This window comes from Pocillopora damicornis, chromosome 8 (assembly GCF_964200805.1).
Source record: "Pocillopora damicornis chromosome 8, jaPocDami1.2, whole genome shotgun sequence".
Classification (NCBI taxonomy): Eukaryota; Metazoa; Cnidaria; class Anthozoa; order Scleractinia; family Pocilloporidae; genus Pocillopora; species Pocillopora damicornis.
The window spans coordinates 8,482,283-8,507,322 of NC_142677.1; the positions used below are offsets into that span (position 1 = coordinate 8,482,283).

General features: G+C 36.9%; 1 protein-coding gene across 2 annotated transcripts in view; it reads left to right on the top strand.

The window, feature by feature from the left end:
• LOC113684377 (5'-3' exoribonuclease 1) overlaps positions 1-24,892 on the top strand; it is a 42,617-nt gene extending 17,725 nt beyond the window's left edge. For both annotated transcript variants that reach the window (XM_027201742.2, XM_089180745.1), the window contains exons 14-43: positions 184-273; positions 904-1,060; positions 2,436-2,555; positions 3,879-4,048; positions 5,944-5,999; positions 6,971-7,041; positions 7,404-7,493; positions 7,811-7,917; positions 8,070-8,183; positions 8,353-8,427; positions 9,636-9,723; positions 9,988-10,197; positions 11,190-11,305; positions 12,213-12,279; positions 13,061-13,146; positions 13,815-13,898; positions 15,021-15,156; positions 16,072-16,131; positions 17,212-17,344; positions 17,435-17,504; positions 17,701-17,903; positions 17,977-18,136; positions 18,998-19,049; positions 19,282-19,458; positions 20,054-20,192; positions 21,718-21,775; positions 22,317-22,401; positions 22,782-22,892; positions 23,353-23,637; positions 24,083-24,892. In XM_027201742.2, coding sequence (XP_027057543.2) covers positions 184-273; positions 904-1,060; positions 2,436-2,555; positions 3,879-4,048; positions 5,944-5,999; positions 6,971-7,041; positions 7,404-7,493; positions 7,811-7,917; positions 8,070-8,183; positions 8,353-8,427; positions 9,636-9,723; positions 9,988-10,197; positions 11,190-11,305; positions 12,213-12,279; positions 13,061-13,146; positions 13,815-13,898; positions 15,021-15,156; positions 16,072-16,131; positions 17,212-17,344; positions 17,435-17,504; positions 17,701-17,903; positions 17,977-18,136; positions 18,998-19,049; positions 19,282-19,458; positions 20,054-20,192; positions 21,718-21,775; positions 22,317-22,401; positions 22,782-22,892; positions 23,353-23,637; positions 24,083-24,406 — 3,694 coding nt within the window. In that variant the 3' untranslated portion in view covers positions 24,407-24,892. The remainder of the gene's footprint in view (positions 1-183; positions 274-903; positions 1,061-2,435; positions 2,556-3,878; positions 4,049-5,943; positions 6,000-6,970; positions 7,042-7,403; positions 7,494-7,810; positions 7,918-8,069; positions 8,184-8,352; positions 8,428-9,635; positions 9,724-9,987; positions 10,198-11,189; positions 11,306-12,212; positions 12,280-13,060; positions 13,147-13,814; positions 13,899-15,020; positions 15,157-16,071; positions 16,132-17,211; positions 17,345-17,434; positions 17,505-17,700; positions 17,904-17,976; positions 18,137-18,997; positions 19,050-19,281; positions 19,459-20,053; positions 20,193-21,717; positions 21,776-22,316; positions 22,402-22,781; positions 22,893-23,352; positions 23,638-24,082) is intronic.
• Positions 24,893-25,040: the final 148 nt, after the last annotated feature.

A 25,040-nucleotide genomic window follows, 5' to 3' on the forward strand; every position in this document is an offset into this window, starting at 1 on the left:
AATGCAAAAATATTTGATGGATTGTGAATGGTGATAGTTAAAAAAGACTTGTATATGTTCATTTATGAAGCAGCATCTGTCTAACACTCACCCTTCACCCTTAGAATGCTAAAATAGACCAGTGGCCATATGCGTGTTATTGACTTTTTGCACAACTTAATTCAGACTAATTTAATTTTACAGAGATGTCCTTGCGGAGCTAACCTACCAGTATGTGACAGGAATTCAGTGGATTCTTTCATATTATTTCAATGGAGTACCATCATGGAGTTGGTATGATGATTATAATGATCAAACAATTTTTTTTTCAATTTTGTTTTGAAATAGTCCATTTTACAGTTGTGTGCTTGGTTGCCAAGCCTTTGAATAGGAGTGAGGCCAAGGGTGACCTTGTTATGATACAAACCTTGCTGCTTTTCAAATGTAAATTACTTTGTTATCATGTTAACTAGATACTGGTCTCTATCACAACAAGGTCACCTTCAGCCTCACTCCAAATCAAAGGCTTGGCAACTAAGTGCACAACTGTAAGATGGCCTATTCTTGTAGAAAATTGTGTGAAGAAAGTCTGTGAAAATAGTCTTAGCTTGCAGAATGTGAAAACATTTTGTTGAAGCCACCTCCCCCCTGTTTTGATAGGGATTTGAACCTGCTGAAATTGGTTTATTTGGGAGTGATGTACACCAAACTTTTTTCACAATTTTTGCATGTATAGACACTAGATAAGTGGAGCCACCTTGCGATGTCCACTGCTAAGTGCAATTTAGTATCCTGCTAACTTGGCTGACTGACAAATCAATAAATTAAGCAAGTTACTTGCTACCCATCCACTTCCTGCTGTCTTTGGTAGAAAAACTTAGTAACAATATATACTAAGGAATCAATCTTTGGCTCTTTTTTTAGGTTTTTTCCTTTCCATTATGCTCCATACATGTCAGACATAAGACATTTTAGCAGCCTAGAAATCAAGTTTGAACTGAGAACTCCTTTTCTCCCCTTTGAACAACTACTGGCTGTGTTACCAGCTGCTAGCAGGCAGCTACTCCCAAAGCCTTTCCAGGTAAGAATATATCAACCTTTGTTTGTGGATATGTAGGTAATTTTTAACACACACAAAGTGCAACTACCAGGCAAGGTTGTTCACCACCAATATTGTCTTCTTGTGTTTCTTTCAAACCTGAAACTTGTCTTTTTTGGCGACTGTGGTGAGGCATCAATTCCTTCAATAATCTTATCTGCATATTTCATCAGCTATGAAGATGGCTTTGTGAGTTCACCTTTTCTTACAAAACTTTGAATTAACATTGGCAATTCATTGAGAGTGAAAGATATTTCTAAATTGATATGTTCAAGAGAAGATGGCATGGAAGTCTCTTTAGCTGGAATAAAATAATAGACTTAGTGTTCTTTACATGACAACTGGTTGAGAATTTGGATTTTTGGTGACAGGATCTCATCAATATGTTGTGAGTGGTTAATGATATTTAAAAATAGTCTTTTTCATCCACATCTTAAAAATGCAAAACGTGTTTTTCCATTTTTTCTTCAAAGTGTTTTCAGTTTTTAACTATTGAAGAAATGATTTTGGATAAATTTTGTCTACCTGTACTGTGATACCCAAACATACCCACTACCTTGCAGTTTGAGCAAACAAAAACTTTACCAAAATGTTACAACTAGTTCCTGGCAAAATCAAAATATATTAAGTTAATGAAGGCTGAGGATAGAAGTGTTTGTGTATTTTGTTCTCTTGGTTCTAGACCATTCAAAGTTGGAGAAATGGAATTTCAATTTTTGTTGGGAAGGAGCTTTGGTTTGAAGTACTGAGAGTTTCAAAGACTCAAGAAGGCAAAATATAGTGTAATATTGGAACAACATCAGTTTCTTGCAACAGCAAATCCAAGGGGGGAAAAGTGAGGTCCAAAGGTAGCAGGAGTTTTGAAAAACAGAGTGTTCCAAAAATCATGATTCAACTTAATGATTTGCAAGCCATTAAGCACTAAAGGATTTGTTGTAATGGAATGTGTTGTGTTTTGTTTATTGGGAATGTCAATGTTCGCAGATCTGAGGGATGTTGAGATACTAAGGAAACAAAATGAACTGTTTCTCAAGGGACCTATCTTTAAGTGATTTAGTACCACAAGACAATAGAGGATGCAATATGAAAATAAATAAAAAATGCATTAATTAATTACATGTATTTAATTGAATTGAGTGCAAAATACTGCAGTTATAAAATATACTACATCACCTTCAAGCCACCTTTGCACCACTTTCAATCATGCTTTGATCTGGGTAACAGTGCTTGATGACGTAAATTTTACATTATTAGATGTTATGTAAACTCATTTAACCATTGAGAGCATGGGTTGTAGTTACATGTAGAGGGGAAAAAATTCCAACCTCAAAACAAAATCTATTATCATTTTCCACAGAACTTGATGATCATGGAACAGTCCGATATTATTGATTATTATCCTGTAAATTTCAAGACTGATTTGAATGGTAAACAGCAAGAATGGGAAGCTGTGGTGCTCATTCCTTTCATTGATGAGGTCAGTATGAGTAGCAAGGTTGGAATGCACAAAGTAACAAGACAGGTCTTTGTGACTAGTTGCTCTGTGTGAGCTGCTTCTTAAACAAGTCACTGCAACATCTTGCAAGGTTACAAGTTACCTCACCAATTTGCCTTGCATGACAATTTTTTTGAAAAATTAATCTTTGTCCTTTATAGAGAATTTTTTTGCTTGTATCAGGGCATGAATTTAATTCAGTTTGAATTGTGTAACTGCAACAACAAAATTAGTTCAGCAACAAATTTCTGTTTAAGGGACAAAGATTTTCTTCAAAACTTTAGGTAATTGTGAGTTAATTTAATCAAGATGGTGGCCACAGGTGTGAGGCTAGTGCTCTGCACTCTTTTGCTACAACTGTATTTACTTTAAATTTACTATTTAGCCAGTTACATTTTGATATTATCCATTTTGTAGAGAACAATACATGGGTGCACATAGATATAGAATTTCTCTTCAAGTGTTTAACTCAATAGCTCACGGGTGAGCCTAGCAAATGATTGAGATGTTGTGTTGAACACGAGAAGAGAAATTTCATATCTATAAGCAACCATGTATTATTTTGTTTATCTTATAGAAAAATAGCCCTTAACTGACAAGAAAAAGCGCCTTTACTGATAAAACAGTAGGCGTAATTTTCAATATACGAAATTCTCAGTTATTGAATTGGACCTTACTGACAGGAGAAATCTTTCAGGTACATGGCTAAAATAGGCCTGTGGCAAATGTTTCAGTTGTCAATTTTCTTTCTCAGCCACAAGAAATGCCATTACCAAAGCCACTGAATATGTAACTTTCCATTTCTTTTTCGTATATTGGTTTTCTTCCCCTTCTAGGAAAGTTTGATTGTCACTGTCTGTAAGCAATATGGATTTTTCAGCGTTTTAGCAGCCATAATCCAAAAATATTCCAACAAACAATCTTGGATTGAGAATGGTGAAGGTTTTGTTGTTCATTCATCACTTGACCAAGTGGCGTGAAAGATGAGTGACATGTCAGCAACTGATTGGCAATATCAAACACATGAGAAAAAATACCATATTTTTCCACATGTTGCTGCAGCTTTTCTCAGGGCTGGAAGTCCTTTTATAACACTGTAATTTATACTATAAAATTGTAGTATTAGTTACTTGATAGTGAGTGCTTTATGTAGTTTTGATGCCAAGTCTTATCCTAGTTGTAAAGATGCTCTCAGAAGATTCTGTTGTGTATGCACAGATACAAAATGCTGATGTGTCTTTGTTTTCACAGTTTTTTTTTCATTCCATGAAGGCTAACTATTAGAAATCCCATTACTATTAACAGGAAAGGCTTCTAGATGCTATGGCACCTTTGCATTCAAGATTAACTAAGGAGGAAGTTTCACGCAACAAGCATGGTCTTTGCCTTCTCTACACATATGATTCAAGCCTAACATTTGTTTACCATTCTTTGATGCCCAGAAAATTTTCTGATATTTCCTGTTGTCATGCAAGGTAACACTTACATTGTTTCACAGTTTTTGTTTAAATATTAGCTTTCTAGCCCTCTAGGAGCCAATTCTTTTCATCTATGATAACAATATTAATATTATTTATCCAGGGAGCTCACATCACTGAATAGTTAAAGATATTAAAAATGAAAAGTATGGTATTAAAATGTTGAATAAAATAACAGGATAGAAACAAGTTAAAACATGTGGTCTTCAAGGCTTACGAAAAAAGTGAAAATGACCTAAAAAAATTCAAGTGACCTTATAGTTATAAGTATAACAGACGACAAGTCAGTATACTATTGGGCATTAGAAACAAAGTAACTGCCAAAGTTACACCAGAAAAATAAATGAATGAACACGAACAGAGCTGACACAGCTGACAGAAAACACAACTGTAGATTTACATGGTGCTGTAACAGTTATTACATGGTACCCATGAGACATTGGAAGCTATTCCTAAAGAGTCTTGGACAATAGTGCTTCTTTCAGTGGCATCTGCAAAAACTAGAAATGTTAGCTTGTACAGCTGAGATATTGCACTTGATGACAAAAAGAGAATAAGAGAAAGAGGATAGGAACTGCATTGTAACCAACATCCTGTGCTCCTTGAGGAAGATCATGTGAGCAATTATCAATTTCTTTCATTATTTCTGTTGAAAGTTACTGCTTAGGCTATTTTCTATGCAGCTAGAGCTGAGAATTTTATTAGTCTAAAACGTTTTTGCTTTTGGGTGTAATTTCTGAGAGCAATAAATTTTAGCTGTTAAACTCCCAAAGCTTTTGAAATAATCTTCCTTTTCAAGGACTTTGAAAAAACAGCTTCATTTACTAAAGAATTCCAAACTTTCAATGTGGAAGCAAGTTCCACAGTTATCCAGATATAGGAATCCTTTCAGATATTAATCTTTCTAATTATTAATCTTTTCATTTCCAATCTTTTCAGTGTCAGCTCTATGTGTCTTTATTTTTGTTTGAAGACAAACTTACAGGCTGGTTTTTAAGGAAACGTTCACTGGGGAACAAATTGTCATAAATTGTCAAAAATTATCTTTAAATGGGAATGGGAATAAATGGGAATTAAGAATGTAGCCTAAAATTCGGAAACAGATATTGAAAAGGAGTCGAGTTTGCTGCCATGTTTGATTGCGTGACATTAGCAGTGCCTTTTTCTTTTTTGTACATTTTAGTTCTTGCTTCCCAGTTTTCCAAATAATCCTCATACATGTAATGTAAGAGATTCTTCTCAGTGTACTGGCAATATGTTCAACTGGTGGAACTGATTTTGGGGGTGTTCTTTTTCAGAGCCCTAAATGATGTTGAGTCATCGTAATATTATTTTCTCACCTTTTCTCCCCATAAATTAAAATAGTACATGTATAGGCAAAAGTAGGTAGGCAAAAGCTTTTTTTACTTCATAAAGAGAATGCCTGCAAGGCATGTTATTACAGCTATACATTCATTTAGGCTGTGTATGTGTAGGATATCTCGCTTTATTTTATCTCTCAGTTAACGCATGTGATATGATTGATCAATTTCACTGTAGGGCCCCCTAAAGTGGAAAGTTTGTCAAATTTAAATCTTCCCCTTCTATTTGAGTCGGGAGATAAAGTGAATATCTCACTAACCTTGTCTTCTTGATCTATACTGGAAGTTGTAGAACCTCATTTTTTCAGCTTAGATTTATGGCCCTCATACTTCATGCCTGAGCCATAAATAACAATGAAAAAAACTTAGTCTGATAAATTATGAGGTACTTGCTGGAGTTTGCCCTGTTTAATGATTTGCTGTAAATAGATCAAACCAGAGGAGCCACTCTTGCAATGAATTACATTACAAGTCAGTGCAATTCTGTAGGTAAAACTGGCACATTTATTTTTTACCACATTTAACATGCAGGTGTGAAGTGCTTGATAAAGATGTCTTCCATGTTGCAGTGAAACACATGCAGCAAGGTAAAATTTCCTATATCCAAAGTTATTTTAACTCAAGTGAAGCCACTAAATGCAAACTACATTATCTGACTGATTTTTCTTAATTTTCATGGTTGAAAGTTCTAGTTTTGCAGAGAAGTATTTTGACAATTTGTAGTAGTAATGATTGTATTTTAAAGTCTTATATTATTTATAAACCTTTCTATAGACATTTTCAAGCTTTAGAAGGTTTTAGCATCAACTCAATTTCAGCTTTCACTCATACGTATGTTGGTGAAGCAAGTATTGGTATGAAGAATTTGCTGGCTTCACCTGGTAAATCCTTTCCACTAAGCACACTTACCATAAAGAATAGAATCTCCATAAGTTTTCTGTTACAGCTACATTCAACAGCTTTTTTACTTAAATTATCACCCAAGCTAGATAAGTAAACCAGTGAAGACATACTTTAAATATTACTAGACATAGAACCTATTGACCTTCTACTTTTATTGAAACATTATGTTGTTAAAATATGTACAGTTCTCTTCAAACCAAACTTGAAATGTTCTGTAGTTTTTGAGGTTGAAAATAATTATCATATCAAAAACAAAATTTGTTATAATTCATTGTACAGAATACCCCGGTGATAAAATGTTATTAGTTTTTTCACAATGCAAGTGTAGTCACTTCCAAGGTGGATTACCACTGTGCTGCATGGTCCTCTTCAGGTGATGAGGTCAACTGTTACATATCACCTTGCAAGGCACCATGGCCTATGGTGATGTGCTGGTTATCTTAACCAGAATAGGCTTCTGGGGGAAGGGAAGGGGTTTGTTTGCGCTAAAATAGAGCTGCATATCAGTTTTACATGCTATACAGAAGGAGGATTTTGATATAATTTAATTTTGGCAACTGTTATATAAATTGTCTATCTTTGGCAACTGAATTTTCCATCCTTACTCCATCTCTCTTTGTATATTAACTTTCCTGCCCACTTCTTAATGCTTCAGGTCTCTGTGAAGGGGTTAAACTTGATGTGTATTATCCTGGATTTCCCACTTTGTATCATGTTCCACACAAGGTGAGATAAGAAACATGCAAACATGTGCATCCATAGAATTATAATATAATATTATTAGTATGTATTAAACTGATAGCAGTTCAGCCAGAGGGCTTTGGCTAGAGATTACTTGGCTGGCTGTTTTCTCTTTGCCCTATTGGAATCTGTATCAGTACTGCATCCCAAAACCTTTTTGATGTCTTAAAACTGCATTTCAAATTGTATGTCTCTACTGTTTATAATCTTGCAACAACAAACAGAATTGAATAGAATTTAAATAGTCTCAAAATTGAATAGTTTCAGGGAAGTGGGCAGTTGAAAAAGTTGTGCTTTTTATGTACATGTAAACAAAACATGTGGCTGATAAGAATTCGCTTTTGAAGGCACAACTCAAGAAGGCAGGTGTAAAGGTTTTTCAGATGCACAGCAAGAGTCACAGTATGATTTTAAATATCATGGAACCCCAAGAAAAGGTACACAGATTGAAGTAACTATCGTGTTAAAGAGTCTTAACTTGTAGTAGTAATCAGATGTGTAGATTGTCTGAGAGGAAAGGTGTTAACAACAGAATAGAATGTAATTATCTCAATATATGAACTAGAATATGTGTAAAAGTTGTCACATTTGTAAAGTAGGTTATTTTTTTGTTGGCATACAATCTTTTTATTTCCATGGTATATATGGGATTGTGGGGAATGTTTTAGACAAATTGCAATAAGGAATTATGTCTGAATAACTTCCCCGTGCATAGTCTTACAATTATCACTAAATTACATTCTTCTACCTTTAGGTTTTGTCATTAAGAATAGCTGAGGACTTTCTTGGTAAAACTTGCTATGTGGGCTGGCCTCACATGGTGGAAGCTCTTGTAGTTGGTGTTTGTGATGGCATTAAAAGGTACATGTATTAAATAACATAATTTACCCCACAGGGTTTTGGTGTTAATTATGACTTGGCAAGCAACACCCTCCTGGTACCCTGTGCATTCAAACTTCAAGAATACCATAAATGCTGGCCTTGTTGATATCATTCTTCATGATTTTTCCTAGATATTTCCACGAAAAGAAAAATTCTCACAATTCTGATAAGGAAGTATTATACCAGGACTTGACAGAGTTGGAGGTTAAGAGCTGGAATCATCAAATCAAGTCTGCAAAAGAATAGTCAGTGAAAATATTAGTGGTATTATTTTAGTTTACAAATTATTTTCCTTTCAAATGTTACACTTACCTAGGTATATGCACATTTGCTCAATAGTTCAGGACCATTGTAATAGGCTATTTATTATGTTGCCTTAGGGGAGGCTGATTGTTCATCAATCTTATTTTTCAGTCAATTAGAAAGAAGAGGAATAGAACTTGGAGAAACAAAGATTATAATTGAAGCTTGCCCTATCAAAGGAAAGAGGTCTGAACTTTTTTCTTATCCAGGTTTAGGCATGAGATTTAATGTCCTAAATAGGTCTGAAGGCCAAAAGGATGACTCAAGCCCTCATGAGAAATTGAACAAAATTGAGTTATTGGGAATTTGATTCTTCAGGAATTAAGTACAAATTATGCAAAATAGTGCAAAATGTTGGACGTGAGACATCTGCTAGAGGAATGTTTTCTCCTCCATACATAAGTCAGGTAATAGAGATCATCATAATCATTACGACAACTTACATGTGTATTGGATAGGATATAACCTATAGACGAGAGAACAAGAGGCAGATTGATCTTCACTGGCTAACTGCAATTAAAGTAATGGCAAAAAAATAAAATCTGCAAGACTAAGGCTTTGACTAGGACAGGCACTTAGCAAAAGTGAGCTACAGTACAATGTATGTATGAAGCCATGTGATACGATTGAGCCACTTGTAGTGTTTATTCTCTGGCTTTCAAAAAGTGTGACAGATTATCGTGGGTGTACAGCATGTTATGAATTGCATCACCCACCAATCGTGTCAACGAGTGAATTACACGCGCTTCAGAGCATGTGGAAACTTGCGTGTTGTACAAAAATTACATGTGTGCAATAGTCTACAGTGTACACACAAATGAGTGTATTGAAGTTAGTCGCAGGCATTTCCGTGTACTCTCTCTCACGCAAATGCTATTGCTGTGGGAGTTTGTATTCCACTCAATGTGGTAATCCCTAACTGAATACTTTCCTGCAACAGAAAAAATGCGAATTTGATCATTCAACCATTATTTGCTGAACAATATACCCTTCATTTTAACGTACTTCTGCTTTTCACTCCCTTCATGCAAAGGTTCAAAATAAGCCTTTAACATGGACCAAGCTTCCCTTATCCTAACCCCAACCATTTAAGATTCTTCGGCATGGTGATCAAAATAATATTTCGCGGGAGTAGTTGTTGCTTCCTTAAAGTTTGTCTGACAACTTTCAATTTATAATGATATATTTTTATATCAAAGTTTTTTTTAACATGATATACTTTTAGTTCAAATTTGTGTAACGCTGTATTGTTATTTTGTTTTTAAGCTTTGGGGAAGTTACTTTTGAATCGTAGTACTCTATGATGTCTCTTTTCTTCTTTGAGTATTATCTAGATTCTCTTTGAAATCTTGAATCAAGAAAATCCTAATTGGGAAGATTTCCAATTATTCTAGATATGTATGTGGAGCCAAAGGTCTTGTTACCATGGAAAAGGAATGGTCACCTATGCCAGTCTCTTACCCTTACCAGTTGACTGTGAAAGTATGGCAGCTTTTAATTGATTTACTATTATTTTCTGAAGATTATGCTTTTTTTTATTTCTAGTTGAGCCTTCATTTCCATCTACTTGTCAAGTGAACTTCTTAGATGTTTTCAAAATTTAACTCCACTTTATACTGGCAGTGTTATCCATCAAATTTTCATTTGTTATGATAATTCTTTGGGGTTTTAGTAAAAGGAAATTAGGGAAAAGAAATTTCTGTTCGTTGTTCAACTTCTATGGAACTTTTTTTCCTTGTTCTATAGGATATCCATGTTCATGAGTCCCATGAGGATGATAAGATACACACGATTGAGGAACTTTTCCCCATTGGCAGCCAGTGTTTCATGTTAGCATCCCCATACTATGGCTCCTCTGGTGAAGTGATAGAAATTGATGTGAAACAGTCTCGCGTCAGAGTACAGCTTCATGTGCCACCTCAACCTGACTTACATTCTGTGATTGATAAATATAAGGTAGGATTTCTCTGAGAAGGAGTATGCTTTAAAAAAAACCAACTACCTGTATATCTGCTATTGGAAACTATTTCCTATAAGATTTACTTCTTGCTGCAGAATAAAAATTCTAAAGAGTAAACTAAGTTTTCGAAAAGTATCTTCTATTGCGCTAAAATTTTGACTGTCCTGGAAGTCAATTTGATAAAAACTCAGAAACCTAGCGGATGCGGGGACTTACATCGCATTGCTCATGAACAGCTGCAGCCCTCGTGATCACCGAAAGAAATAATCATTTGAACACCTGCAAGAATTGCAAAAATAGTTACACTAACACACCTTAATGCTAAGGTCTAGAAAAATAAACAGTGGCTGAACACAGGTAGAGTAATTTTTGGTCGTCGCCACCACATCCGATTAAAACTAACATCATTTTAACACTTATTTTATTTTTTATGATCACAAAAACTAACATAGGTTTTACGACAGTTGCTGATGATCTTAAAATTTGTTTTGTTTAAGCCTGTTTAGGCCTGTTTAGGCCTTTGCCTACAAGCACCCACTATTCTCTTGGGTTTTTCAAGCTGAGCCAGCTAATGAATCATGGTGAGATGATGCCAAAAAACCTATGAGACTAGGAAATGCTTAAGGGCAAAAACAAAAGTCTTCACTAGCTGAGACAAAAGAAATGCACAGAAAAAGTAACTTTTTCTCGATGATTGAAAAACCAGTGTTAAGGTGTGATATCACTAAAAGGAAAAGGAAAAGGAAAAAAGAGAAAAGACACATCAAAATGACATGGTCTACAGTGGATGTTGGTGGAGACAAGTGAGAACACAGGGAACCCCCTTTGGGTGTGTTAACATCTTAGACATAAGAGAGAAATAAAAATAAATGTATGATGGCCATCAATAAAGCACTGAATAATCCAGTTTTGGTAGGATGTAAATGTGTAGTAATATCACATGTTGCCGGCAAATTTGACATTTCTGTTCTACATCTTTTGTTTTTAGGCTCTATCGGTAAATTACTTGCCAGCACATGTGGCTGCTAAAAAGCTTGGTATTACTACAAACTTGCTTTTAAGAATAAGCGGGAGCTTTCTGATTGAAAAGGAGTCCAGCAAAAGGTAAATAACCACGTCAGGACACTTTTTTTTAATGACTGCAATGTTTTAAGTTATAAGTTTAAGTCATACAACAAAAACAGGAACATGGTTGCTATTTCTCCAGCCTAGATCTGACAGCTTTTTTTTTTGTCATCGTTATCGTCATTACCTTCCATCACTCCATTTCCTCGTATGTTGGTTTTGAGGGCTGACTGTAATTTGCGATAAGAAACGAAATCAAATGGAAATCTTTAATTTGCAAAATGAAGTCAAAATTTGTAAATTCCGATATAGAAATATTGGCCATTCCTTTTTCCTTTCTCCATTTTTCTTAGCATTGATTGTTTCATTTTCCCGCTAGGCATGATATTTTCATTAGAAACAGCTTGCACACTCCTTTGGTCAAGCAAAATTTTCTGGTCGTGGAAGGTGTCATGTCACGCATTCGAATTATTCATCAACTACGAACAGTGATGATTCTTTATAAATAGCTCAGCTTCAGTGCCAGGTAGTTTTTCAAATTACAGTTTTGCATTTTATAGCAACATGACGAAATTTTTCACATAACCGACGTATTGATTTCTTCTCCAGTGCATTGAAGATTTCGTAAGTACACTACAGAGATTTCCATATTGCCCAAAAAGAGGATTTAATTCATTTCGCAAATTACAGATTCTCATTTCGTCTCGTTTCGTAGGCAAATTACAGTAAGCTGATTTGTGGTTATGTAAAGTGTGAATCGGAAGGTGAAAGGGATGAATTATATAACTGGTTACCAACTAAAAACCTTTAAAAGCAAGAGATTAGAAGTACGAAGTTACCCCACTTGTAGTATACCTTTGACTGAAGCTATTGAATGTACCTCAGCGTGGATCACTTATTAATGTTGCACTTCACAACGTGTTCTTTTTTCTTTTTTGCCCTCAAGTTCTTCTGGTGGGACTACAAAGGTTGATATTGGACTCAACATGAAATTCAGTAAACAGAATAGAGAGGTAATTCCAACAAGGGCAGTTTTAATTGTCTTGTGGTTTATAGTGCCAAAAGCCTTTTTTTAAGGCCAATACAACTACAGCAGAGACGCAACCACGATCAATGTTCATTGCCCAACTGTCAATAGCCTCCAGTAAAGCAGTTACGGTGTCATGTTATGAATGAAAACCAGATTGGAAGCCGTAAAGAAGAATGTGATTGTCAGTGAGATAGAGATATTGCTGGTCATAAACGACGCGTTCAAATAATTTGGCCAAGATGTGGATTATCGACATGGGTTGATAATTTGTGAGGTCATTTCGTTTACCAGAAATTTTGTACATTATTAAAGAAAGAGATTTAGCAATTAAACCTGGGCATTCTCATAACAATTTCGCCGAGATTTTGTCTAATCCAGTCGCCTTGTAAAGTTTCAAAAGGAGAGACAAATGTGAAGATGAAATTTGAAAGGTGAACTCTTTACTGTTGGATTATGTTACTTAAAAGTCGCACGAGCTTTTTACTTAAGCTTTTTGATACGCTGCCAAGTGTACATTGTCTTGGTGAGATCATAAGAATTCTTTTAGTTGAGCAATTCTTTTTTCTATCAGTAGCTTTCAGTAGAGGAAAGAGTCAAGTCTGATCTTAGGCCATCTGGCTTACCCTACTCAAGCATGCGGTGTGAACCATGAGTTCTATTGCTCTTTCCAGGTTCGGTGCTTTTCCAGCACATGGACTCCTACAGCATTTTGTCATATTCCCCTCTCAGATAATAGCTTACATTTGTTTTATTTTCCTTTCTAGGCTCTTGGATTTGCCAGGAGAACAGAAGGGGGAGAATGGACTTTCTCTCCCGCAGCTCTGAAAATAATTTCTGGGTATTTACACAAGTAGGTTCATTATTCTTCTGATATTTCATTATCTTCCCTGTATACCTTTATTTTGTTTAATAGCACTTCATATTGATTTTGGTATAGTAGCAATTGTTTTGGAAACTGATGTGCTGTGTTGGTGCCCAAAGGTACCAAGTGTGAGTTACAGAAAAGGTCTCTCCAAAGGTTGCCCACTCTACCCAGCATGGCTAAAGAGGAAATTTGAAATCAGAGTGATTACTTTGAACGATCGATCAAAGGCCAAACAAACTTTATGGCGATATAAAGGCAGCGTCTTTTGACTCTGGTACAAAACAGAAGAATACCCTCCCTTATTTATTAAGCGTCAAACAAGACTTAAAGTGACTAACATTCTGCTCCTATGTATGCAAAAGAAGTTGAGTCACATCTCTGTATCAAGTACAAAAAGTGGCACTTGCCAGTCGTTGAAGGCATTTGCACTCGTTTTACAATTACAATCATTGATCTTAATCTTCAGATCCATGCATTGTTTGTAGACTTAGCATACTAATCAATTACTCATCCTCGATGACGATGGATCTATAAAACCAACCCTGTTTTGATCACCCCACAGGTTATGCGTTTAGTGCAATATATCCTTTATTACATTCGTACTACTCCCTTTGTTGTTGCTGGTGCATTGCCGACTGATTTCTTTTTGTTAGGTTTCCACATCTTTTTGAAACTTTGGCTAAGATGTCATCGAACGATCGGTGTTTTGCAAAAGACTTAGAAGTTGATGAAAAGGGGTAAGCTTTACAATTTAGAAGAGAGTTAATTCAGTACGAGTAGAACAAAAAACAGCTGCGGAAATTGACGTCATGTTTGGCAGAACGATGGAAAATGCATATAGCCAAGATTTCAATAGCTGGAATTGCCGTAGAACAGTGTTTCATTACAATAAAGAAAGAGTTTTTAAGCATCATGTGATAAGTAAATCAACAAAAGAATTAATGGCTTCCTTACAAAGCCATAACATGAGTTAGCTCGAAGAATTGTTTTTGTAGCAGAGTAGAGGACATCGCGACACTAGTAAGGAATTCACAGAAAGCTGTGCAGATGAAGAGATATCAGTCAAATTTTCTTGCTGCAACTGATGTAGGTTATTTCGCTTTAAAACAGCCTTTGTTGAAAAGATCGAGTTCAAGAATTTATAAATTAGATAACGGACAAGTAATTTTAAATGCTCACACGATCCAGGAAAGGTTCGAAATGAGTGGCGAAATGTTTGTCGTGTGATAATGGCCATGCGACAGCGATTTGTTACTTAAACGAAATGATGTACCAAAAAAAACTGTTTTTATATCTCACTAAGTACAAACGAAGGATTCCTCAGTGGCTGCAATAACTGTACGGGGTAATAAAGAACTGGTCCATGCTTAGCGTGTGTACATGTATATATAATTTTGGATCCACGTGGGGAGTTTAGAGAGCACGAGGGGAGCGTAAGAGTTGCTCGAGGCCCGCCCGAGAGCAACTCTAGTTTCTTGAGTGCATGTGCGTGCATCGATAACTTGATAAACTCACGCTAAGCATGAACCAATTCTTTGATACCGCTAAGCCGCAGCAATATGTCGCGGAAAGAAAGCAATATATTGCTAAGTACCGCTCTATTTTTCTGTTTTAAAACGATATTTAGCTTAGTGCAAGCGATAACTTTTAAAGGGGTCAGCGATATTTTACGATAGCTTTCCATAAATTATCAATTTAACTTTGCTTTGTTTTTGCACAATTCGGTAAGTTATTTAGCAATAAGGCAATGCATTGCTTGCAGTGGTGTAATGTAACAGTTGGTATTTGCTAATTTCGTATTGCATAAATATTTTGGAAGTAAACAAGAAAGAATTGACTTGAAGTTTACGATTTTGCAGGTCTGAACTGCTATCAGAGGTTCACGACTGGCTGAAAACAATACCTTCTCTCCAACTAGAGCCTGTGAAATGTGGCAGTATCAGTTTAGATGATCCAGTTGTAGAAGCGATAGAACAGGCGGTGCTGAGTACCAAGGTATAGATATAATTGTGAAATCAGCATTGAAAGAGTTATACACAGGCCTTTGGTCTTATTGGCGAGCGTTTAATCATAGCTTATCTCCAGTCAACGAAGGTTCTCAGGTAGTCGGCTGAACAACTTTTTTTGGCATGGTGTCATTATTAAACTTTAGGTTCCATTGCAGTGCTACTCGTTTCATTTCCTCATCTAAAATTGGATTAAAACTGAAGTGACACTAATGTCAAGATGATGTAGTACTGTGTAAGCAAGAATGACCGTTGACCTTAGTGACTGATAAATTGTCCTACTTAGGCATAGTTTTCTGACACAGATAGAAGTAGCAGGAAAATGGTAGAAATTCCTGGCATGACATCGGCAATCCATTTTTCACATCCATAGTTTGGAATAATTAGAGCAACGGCCTTATCCCATTATCCCAAGGGTGATGGCTGTTCTGTTCCTGCATGATCTATCTGCCAAAGGAGGTACTTCACTTTACAAGTTTGGCATTTCCGCCGACGTGATTTATAAAAATCTTCCTACATTGTTCTCCTGTTTCTTTTTTTATTATCCATCTCTGGTGATATTTGTTTCAAAGAAGCTTCCGAGGAGCTATGTGATATATTCCCTATTGCTAATCACATAGTTAACGCTGCTGCTTGGAGCAGATCATTTACCATAACTTTGTTAGAAATTACTGAGAAGGCCACGTAAGATGGAACGATTGCACATCAAGTTTACTTTTGGGTGTTTGCTTTAGACTTGTATCCAAATTTGTCAAGTTAAATAACGTGATTTTTCACAAGCATTATCTCCTGGCGATGACCTACGTTTGGTTTCCCTATCTGATCTCAAACGTTTAGTGAACAGGTACTCTAACACTTAGAGATTGCTATAGATATCAACAATGTTTTCTTCTTTAATCATAAGGCATTGAACCACAAACCCAAGGCAGTTAAAGTACGTGTGCGGCCTCACCTCCTCTTTAAAGTAAGTTGCCAAGCCTTAACTATTCTTTTCGAAAGGAAACGTTCACGTACGATTGTGTTGTGGATACTTAAAGTTGGTTTCACTAAAAGTAGTGACTTCATTCAGATACTTTTCAACTCTTAGCGGTAGTTACAATGTCGCCACAAGGTGTTGCAGGATAACTGAAGTGAAATCAACCAGTTCCATTTCAGGAAGCGAAATGATTTCAACTATTTTCAGTCGTTCCAATCAGTGCAAAGGATCAACGTGAGCAATAGTGACAAAGAACTTAGATGTAGTTCATTGCTCATTTCCTTAAATAAGATTTGTCAGTTTTGTGTAATTGGCCTTGCTAACAGCACATATTTCTTCCTTCTACTTTGAGAGCTTTTTCAGTTTAAAGGTGTTATTCCCATTTTCTCCTAATTCCCATATTTTTGACAGAAATACCGTAAAATCCTTACTAGCAATGATAGCGCTTTAATTTCAAAAAAATAACTCGGCCTTTTTGAGATATGATTTCCTTTTTGAACCGTCTTCCATTACTGACTGAATCATGTTTCAGTCAAGTTTCATGGAGAGAGAGTCATTTACTTACGAGTGTTATATTGCATAGTGTGAACCCAGCTGACTTACTTTCAAGTGTGAATTTGCGGAGTGTGAACCCAACGATTGTAATCTTATTTGCAGAATTTTCTACCGACCTTTCTTTTAAAGAAAAAACTCTCCCACTGTTTACTTAATTTAGTATCTGTGTTCACACATAGCAAAATAAAACTTGTAGGTGAGTGACGTCGAACCAGCTCTTTTATTGAAATTCGACCGTTAAATATTTTGGTATTGGAAGATGATTTAATTGGGAAATAATGGTTGAAAACAAAAACGGTCCTTTTGTCTACGTTGAGGCTAGGCATATATTGTCAAAAATATAATCAGAACTTAGCTAGACTGAGAACATCTTTAAATCTCATAACGCTGGGGCATTCTTTTATATTTTTTGTTCCAGACAAGTTTTTGCGTTTTGTTAATTTTTGTTTTCTTTGTTTGTGTGTTTTTTACTCAAAAGACAGTTTAATTCCATGACTCATTGTTCTCCCGCAGCCATCTGGCCATCAGGGAGCTGTTCTTCCTGATAAAGATGCAACGTTCGAGCTATTCGACCGAGTAGTCAATGTCAAACTGAATGTTGCTGTTCCATTTGGACTAAGGGGAACTATTATTGGAATCCATGAGGGTAGGAGCAGCTTCGTTGGTGGTTTTTCGGTTTTAAGACTTTTTTGTAAGCTTTATAGTTTAATTCCATCTCGTATTTTTGTGTTATTAGCCCCCAACTCATCAGATGTTCTGTATGAAGTTATATTTGATGAACCATTCCTCGGTGGATTAGCACTAAGGTAGGAAACTACTTTTGCTGAATGAGGCAATTTCGCAGCCTCCCGTACAAAGCTATCAACTTTTATTGAAAACTAAGAATTATTACAATAACTGTGGAGTTGAAATGTGAAATCCCTAACTCAGCATTTAGAGAGATGCACTCAAAGTTTACTTTGTCTTGTTATTAATGTTTATGTCCTCGTTTTTTTTCTGCAGATGTTCATCCAAAAATGTGTTCTTGCTTGAAGCTCTGGCTCTTATTAATATCAGTTATGGTGAACGATGTGAAGCGAAGAAAGTTGAAGGAAGATCAGTTGGCAATAGTTCATTTGGCACAAACCTCGCCAGCTCCCCTCAGCTGAACAAGGAGAGCAAAGGTAGTCAATCCAAATCAGGAGACAGCAGGCTAGATTCTCCAGGTGTGTAGTATTGTAATGAAATAGCATCAACTTCAAACACAGAATGTAATTTAATTAGATTTTTTTTTTAAAGGAGCCCCTGATTACTCAAATGCCCGCAGCAATCAGCGCACCATACCTCAGCGTAACGAGTCTTCGAAATCAGCTACTGTCAGCACAAAACTAAGAACACCGGAGATTCAAGGCAGTGGGTCCTCTCAAGCCCAGGTTAACATTAGTAAAAGAATTGACAGGTCAGTATGTTTATTTGAAATCATACGTAATCAAATTTTGAACCGAAATACACAAAAACGAGGGAGACTACGTTAATTAAAGCGAAGTAGATACACATTTTTGAAGTCGAAAACTACAAGTGAATGGAGGTGTCACCTTGAAGTTTAAGTTTTTGTAAATGGTTTATAGATGTAACCAATATCGAGTCCCATTTTAGGTCCATTACGTTTCCTTGTTGTTGAGTTCTAGAGATTGAAAATCTGCTCTTACAAAGAGGAGTGCTCGAATTGAATAAATTGACTTGTTTATGATACTATTACTTAAAATGTTGGTAATCTGTAGTTACACGCCTTATGTATATCGATGAAATAGCATATTAAAATGGAAAAAAAAAGTAGACCATTGCGTCCGTTTAAGGGCAACTAATAAATGATTCGCAGCGCCACTATGAAGCCTCTCCAGGAACTGGATTGTGCCAGGGTTGCAACAGGAACCCCACAGTATGAATACAAAGTAACCTAGGAATTCCTAGGAAAAAAGATCCTGACGAACGCTTAGAGGGAGTAATCTGATCTGTTCTGAGCAATCTGATCTGTTCAGTGAGAGTGCGGAAGCCAAATCAGTTTCTCGTCAAACGTCTTCCTTAGCAGGTGTGACTTAGTCACCGATTAAATGACAGAGTTTCAAGGGAGGATTGAAGAAATATAATTAACATTACTTCTGTTTTATTTAGGTGGGAAGTGTTTATCTTTAGTTAGCAGTTTTCTCTGAGAATAAATGTGGTGGAAAAATTGGAGACTCGCCACCTCAGTAATATTTAGCAACCAACATGACCGCCTTTCTCCTGTCACAACGTAATTGACGTTTTCTTTTTATCGCAGGCCTGTTAATGAGAGGAATACACAAAACGTAACACCTCCTGGGATTCAAAAGGTAGGAGTGTTCAAGTCAGACATAGCGTAAATTATGCGACAGATACCTGGCATGGTTTCTTATTACTATTTCATGCACTCTATCAGGAAACAGAGGAATATGCGGTCCTTCGAGGGAAGGTTTACTTATCAAGTGATATTGGACTGACTAAGCTAGTTTCCAAAGAAAGAAAGAAGGAATTTTCATTGTGTTCCTACATAAAATTATGTACCTCTTTCCTTTTAATCGCCAGGTCGCTGGCGTCTTAACGAATCAGTCCAGTAATAGTCCAAGCGAATTTGCTGACATGTGGAAAGAACTTAAACTAAAAGAAAATAGTCATGGTGCCTTCGAAATCCCTGGGGACACCCCTGAACATAAGAGCAACGACAAAGTCCAGGATACGAGAGAAGGCGAAGTGCTGATCAAGGTCTGCGGCTGAACTGTACAAGTACCTTAAATACTATTCGATGTTAGTTAGCTTTAGTTAAGGAAAATTCCGAGTACCTAAAGGTGAATAATTCAATATAACATGACAATGTTTATTCGGTATCAAGCGGACTTGCTAACGTAAGGTGAAATGCACGTTATCCTGAACCATGAAGTGTGTTCCTTTCTTAATGAAACTTTCATTTGGCATGAGTATATTTATGCGCGTACTTTGCAAATTATAAAGACACCCCCCCTTCCCCCGCCTGCTAGCTGAGTTCGAATGCATGGACTCTTTAAACTGTAATCTTCATTCCAACGTAAAAGGAATAGGTTGTCCTCTATATTCTCATGAAATTGTGTTCTTATTTCTGAACAGTAAGCTATATGGTGTTATTTGATTCAGGGTCATTTATCTTAAACCAAAACACTAAAACTTAACCTACATACAATAATTCGCTTATTAGCCTTCCCGTGCCGTGCATCTTCATGGGATGTTCAATGGGATAGTCGTATTAAGTAAAATTTTTCATTAACATTGTGTCACTCCCTTTTTGCCGTTTTGTTGAAATGAAAGGCTATATTTTCCTTTACAGGAAGGAACAAAGGCTCTTCGTGAACTCCTTCAGATTGGCAAGGCGCCAAAACCCAAGATGGACCAGCAACCAAACAGACCTGAACAAAAAGGCCTCGCGGGCAAACATCTGACCGTGGATGAACTCTTTCGCAGTCACGGTGAGATCACATTCTTAAACCACAGTATTACATGTTACCCCCGGGTTCAAACCATTTACTGTATTACGTTCACTTGGACGACAGGGCGAAAGACTTGCGAATTCACTTGACTCTGATGATGACTTCCGCACAGGTTGTCGAAACGTCAGTCACCACGACCGACAACAGTCCCTCTCAGTCCCCCGGGTTCAAACCATTTACTGTATCACATTCATTGTTAAACTCGGAAGAACGTGAACTCCTGAAACAAGATCAGAAAACGGAAACAAACTACAAAATATTAACTTTCACTAACTGCAGTATCTCGCGTCTGATTTTCTTCTTCCTCTTGACGCATAAACAATCTAAATTTTTAAGTGTCCACGGTTTTGTGAGTTTGACAAAAAAATTTGATACCCCTTTCCGTCGACTTTGGCTGACATGAAGCGTCAATGGTACAAAGGCAAATACTGAGTGATCAAAATTACTGTGGCTCTAAGATTTTTCTACATTAGACATTTAGATTCTTAGTCGACCAATTGATTGCGCGTTCGACATATTCCCATAGAGAGAAAAAGTACGCGCGCGCGAATATGCTGGACGGAGTAACACAACAGTCCTCATTATCGGAAAAGTGTTGATGAAAATAGCGCAACACGTTCGCGTTTTTTCAGTTTATAATCAGGAAAGAGCTCAATGTCATCCACAAACAATAGCTGTGCCACCCTTTTTACTCCTAAGGAGTAAAATGAAGCTTTGCGAGATGTAAATGTTGTCAGTATTTCGCTTAAGTCTTCATCTCAAATCTCGCATTTGTAGTTGAACTCCTCGAAGAATCTGAAAGTGTCTCATGTTTGAAAAGTTCCTGAAAGTTTGATATGATTTACTTATCACTTTTCACCAAAAAGGGCCAGTTTACTGACGTGACCAGCTACGGTGTTTTCCGTTGAAACAAAAGAAAGAATTTACTCTAAAAAAGAGTTGAACTTCCACAATACTAATTTGGACTAGTATGTACTAAAGCGGTGGATAGCTTTGAAGGCGCGCTCTGATTGGCTACTCAAATTCCGAGTATCCTTTACTTTTGACTTGAGAATATCGTCCGCGGGATTTGCGCCGAAAAGATTGTATTTGTTGCAGGAATAAATAAGCATAAAGTCATCCATCAAAATGGCCGACTTTTCATTATTTAGAAACACCTGTATGGCTGCCGTGGCGTCATGTGAAAACACTCTTTAGAATGGAAGCAACTTCATCCATCCTTTTGTGCCAGCCTGGTGTATTTAGAGATCAACAGCCTCGCAAAGATTGAGCTTAGGTGTTTTTGTAGTAGACCTTAAAACTACGCACAAAAAGTTTCACTCGAAAAATCATTTTCTAAAATTTATTAATTGTGAGAATGTTCCTTACTTACTTCAGTGAGAAACCAACTTTCCGTAGGAAATATCATATTGGCGAACTAAACTGATGAGCTTAGATGTAATGCTTTCAAGAAGTTGAGTATAGATGTATTATTTTCATTTCAATACTTTTCATTTGTCTTAAGGCTCTGCCCAAGGAACTATGGAACAGTTTCCTCCGACAACCTTACCGTACCACTCGGGGTAAGTTTTCTTATGTTAGTGTGAGTCCACCACAAGTGTTGTATTGTGCAATGCCAAGGATGCCATACGTACAGTTCGTATGTGAGTCTGCTTTTGAAGTCTTTGTCATATGTTTTCCTGAGTATTTTTGTTCCCTCTAAAACGAAAGCAATGGCCATGTGATGTTCTTAAGTTAAAATGTTAATTAAAACCATCAGTAGATGTAAAACTTCCCGACGAGAATAACAACACAATAGGGAATATCACAATCCTGCTACCAATCAAAAGGTTCACCCTTTTTCTGCCACTTGAAAGATTGAACATTTTAATGTTCAATCTTTCAAGTGGCAGAAAGTTGAAAGAGAAGAAGCATTTAGCCTATTTTTGGCAAAGCCAGCAACAAACCTCTTTTAACTTTCTGCGTCAAGAATTAATCATTATCAGCTAAGAAAGACACTGATCACGCTAGATGTTACTAATCATCCACCTGAGTTGATTTCGTCATCACACTGGAACAAATTAGAGACTTACCTGTATTTTCTTTGTTTTACTAATATTTCAGAAGTTCACCGTCATTAGCCTTATTTACTTGGTGTCAGTTATCTGGTCTTCCACCTCCCTGTTATCACCATACTCCATCAGCTGAGGTTTGCTTGCTTTATTTAACGCATGCAGTATGTTTAAGTATAACGGCAAGGTGTATTTGTTAATTATATCTTTGTCCTAACAAGAATGATATTCCTTTACTATAATCGTTAACTCTCTTTACTATTTCATTCCTCGTGAGAAAGTACCTTTAATGTGATTATGATTTTAAATGGCACAGCACGTTATGTAAAATTCCGAGTTAAACAAGCATTCGGTTTTAAAATACTCGATGAAAGATTTTTTAAATTTGCCAAAAATTGCCCATCTTTTGACCGTTGTCAACACGCTGTCTGCTAATGTTGTGGGTGTAAAGGAAATAGGAGAGAAATCCTGAGCTTCTCGTTAATAGAATACCTCATTGTGCTAAAACTTATTTCAGGGTGTAAGTGCCATTGTCGAGTTGGCCAACGGGTTTAAATTTGTCGGCAGTGTGTGTCGCAATCCCGTCGAAGCCATGGATAGTGCAGCATCTGTCGCACTGTTTCAATTGGTGAGTACTACTGAGGAGCACTTAAATCTCGTTCCGACACGAGAAATACTAGTCTGTAACCTTATGCTTTATAATTAATACTATGAGGTTATGAGGCTCTAGCCTGCGTATAAAGTGATACGGTGATTCGTCAGTACTACATTGCGCATCCTCTGCTGCGCGTAACATCACCCGTGACCCCTTGCAAAGAGCACGGGCGCATTTGTATAATTTGACGGGCTTTCTCAATCTATGGACGACCTTAATAGGGCCCGGTGACCTTATCTTTTATTATATATATTTATGTAAAAACGATCTCCGCAAGGAAAAACAACTATGAAGTTTAAATTGATAGAAACGAAGAAATTGCAAAGCGTGCACAAAGCCGTAACTCGAGGATCCCTTCCTTACTGCCTCTGATTCCCTTGGTATGACGTTTAACATACTTTGTCGTCAATACTTAACTTAGCTTATGTTTCAGCCACGAATCATGACGAACATTCCAGGGCCCCGAAACCTTGTTATGCAGCATCAATTTTCTCCAGTCGTGTTTCCATCGCTACCCAATCCCGTAACGCCTCAAAGTTTTGCTGGCCTTGCACCTTTGCCCTTTCAAAAAACTGTACGCCAACTATTACCTCAGTCTCAACCTTGGGCAGTACGCACAAGGAGTCAAGATCAACCCAAAAGGGAGGGTCCTCAGTCTGCTCAGCAAAGAACAAGTGCGACTCTGAACAGTTCGGCAGTGCCTTTCATTCCATTGCAGGTGTGTTATTTACTTGACGTCATACCTTAGGAAGATGTAATTTAGGAAGCAACTTGTGTTTACGTTTCCGCCTAAGAAGTCTTGTTCCACTTCGCCGTATCCTTCGTTGAATTTGGGTATATCTTTAAAGAAGTGTGTTGGTTTGATGGCATGGACTAGTACTTCTTAGTAATCTTTTTTTTTCTTCTTTTTCGGGTAATGGAGGCATCTTGTTGTGGCTTTCATTTCGGAATCGAAAATAACAATTTCTAATGGCGTCAAGGCAGCTATACTTGTTGACCAAAACATTACAACTGCCGCTATATTGGTCTTCAAGGTCAGTCGTGAGGGATTTAAACTATAATCTCATGTGAACACTTTTTATTCCAGTACGTGTTTGTTTGTGTTTTCCGACTATTATTTATTTGTAATTGTAGAAAGTATTCTTTTGCTTCTTTTATTTCAGGTTTCCAGGAGGAGTTCTTCACGTTCACAATCGTCACCAATGACATCGCAAGAGACGGCAGTCAAGGAGACTTCAGAACTTTCTCAACTGAATGAAAGTCGACAGAAAGAGCAGAGTCAAGACTTTGAGTATCAAGAGACTGGCGAAATTTTCCCCAGAAATTTGTATTCAGAATCATCAGCAAACAACGTTTCGGCTCAGTCAGATGCGTCGGAAACGAATTCTCTGTCAGTGGACAAAACAGAGAGAGCTGGCATCCCCCCTAAAAAAATGCCAATTCCCAAAAGGTTGTTGGCTCCTAGTTTCTTCTCGAAAAAGAGCTAACTGTTTTGAGTTATTCGGCGTATTCGACTTTTCCTTATGTGCAATCCGCCTATCAAAGGAATGGTGGCTGTGAACAGTTCTCAGGAATCTTTCTCCGTTCAATGATAACCGTGACAAGGATTCATCGTCTTGCAAGGTGGCAGGTTTGTCACACTGCAGTGTTGTTCCGTTCTCGAATATTAGATGGCACATAAGAGACATTAAGCCTTCAATGTCGCGGCTTTCAGAATTCATGAATTTTTGTGACACAGTTAAAACAATCTGCATCGTCCGTGTACCCTGAAAAAATGCGCGATTTTAGTCTAGGTATATGATATAATATTCTGCTTAGTGGAAAAGACCATCGGTGATGGTTTTCAGTTTTTAAATGACTTTTTAAATGGATGATGGTTGTATTAGAAATTCTTACCCATACAAGCATTCTTTACGTCAACTTGTTACGTATGTAGCTTAAAGAAGTGGATAAAATGAGCAGCTTTTAATTTCCTCTTGGGGTGTTTAGTTGGTGTGGTTAAGCAGGGAGGGAAGCTATTCCTTCAGCCGGAATGTTTCCCAATGGATGAAATAGCTATTCGTTTTCTGAATGTTTTCTCTCAAATTTCATTTCTTGGTTGATTTTGTTTAAGAAGTAAAC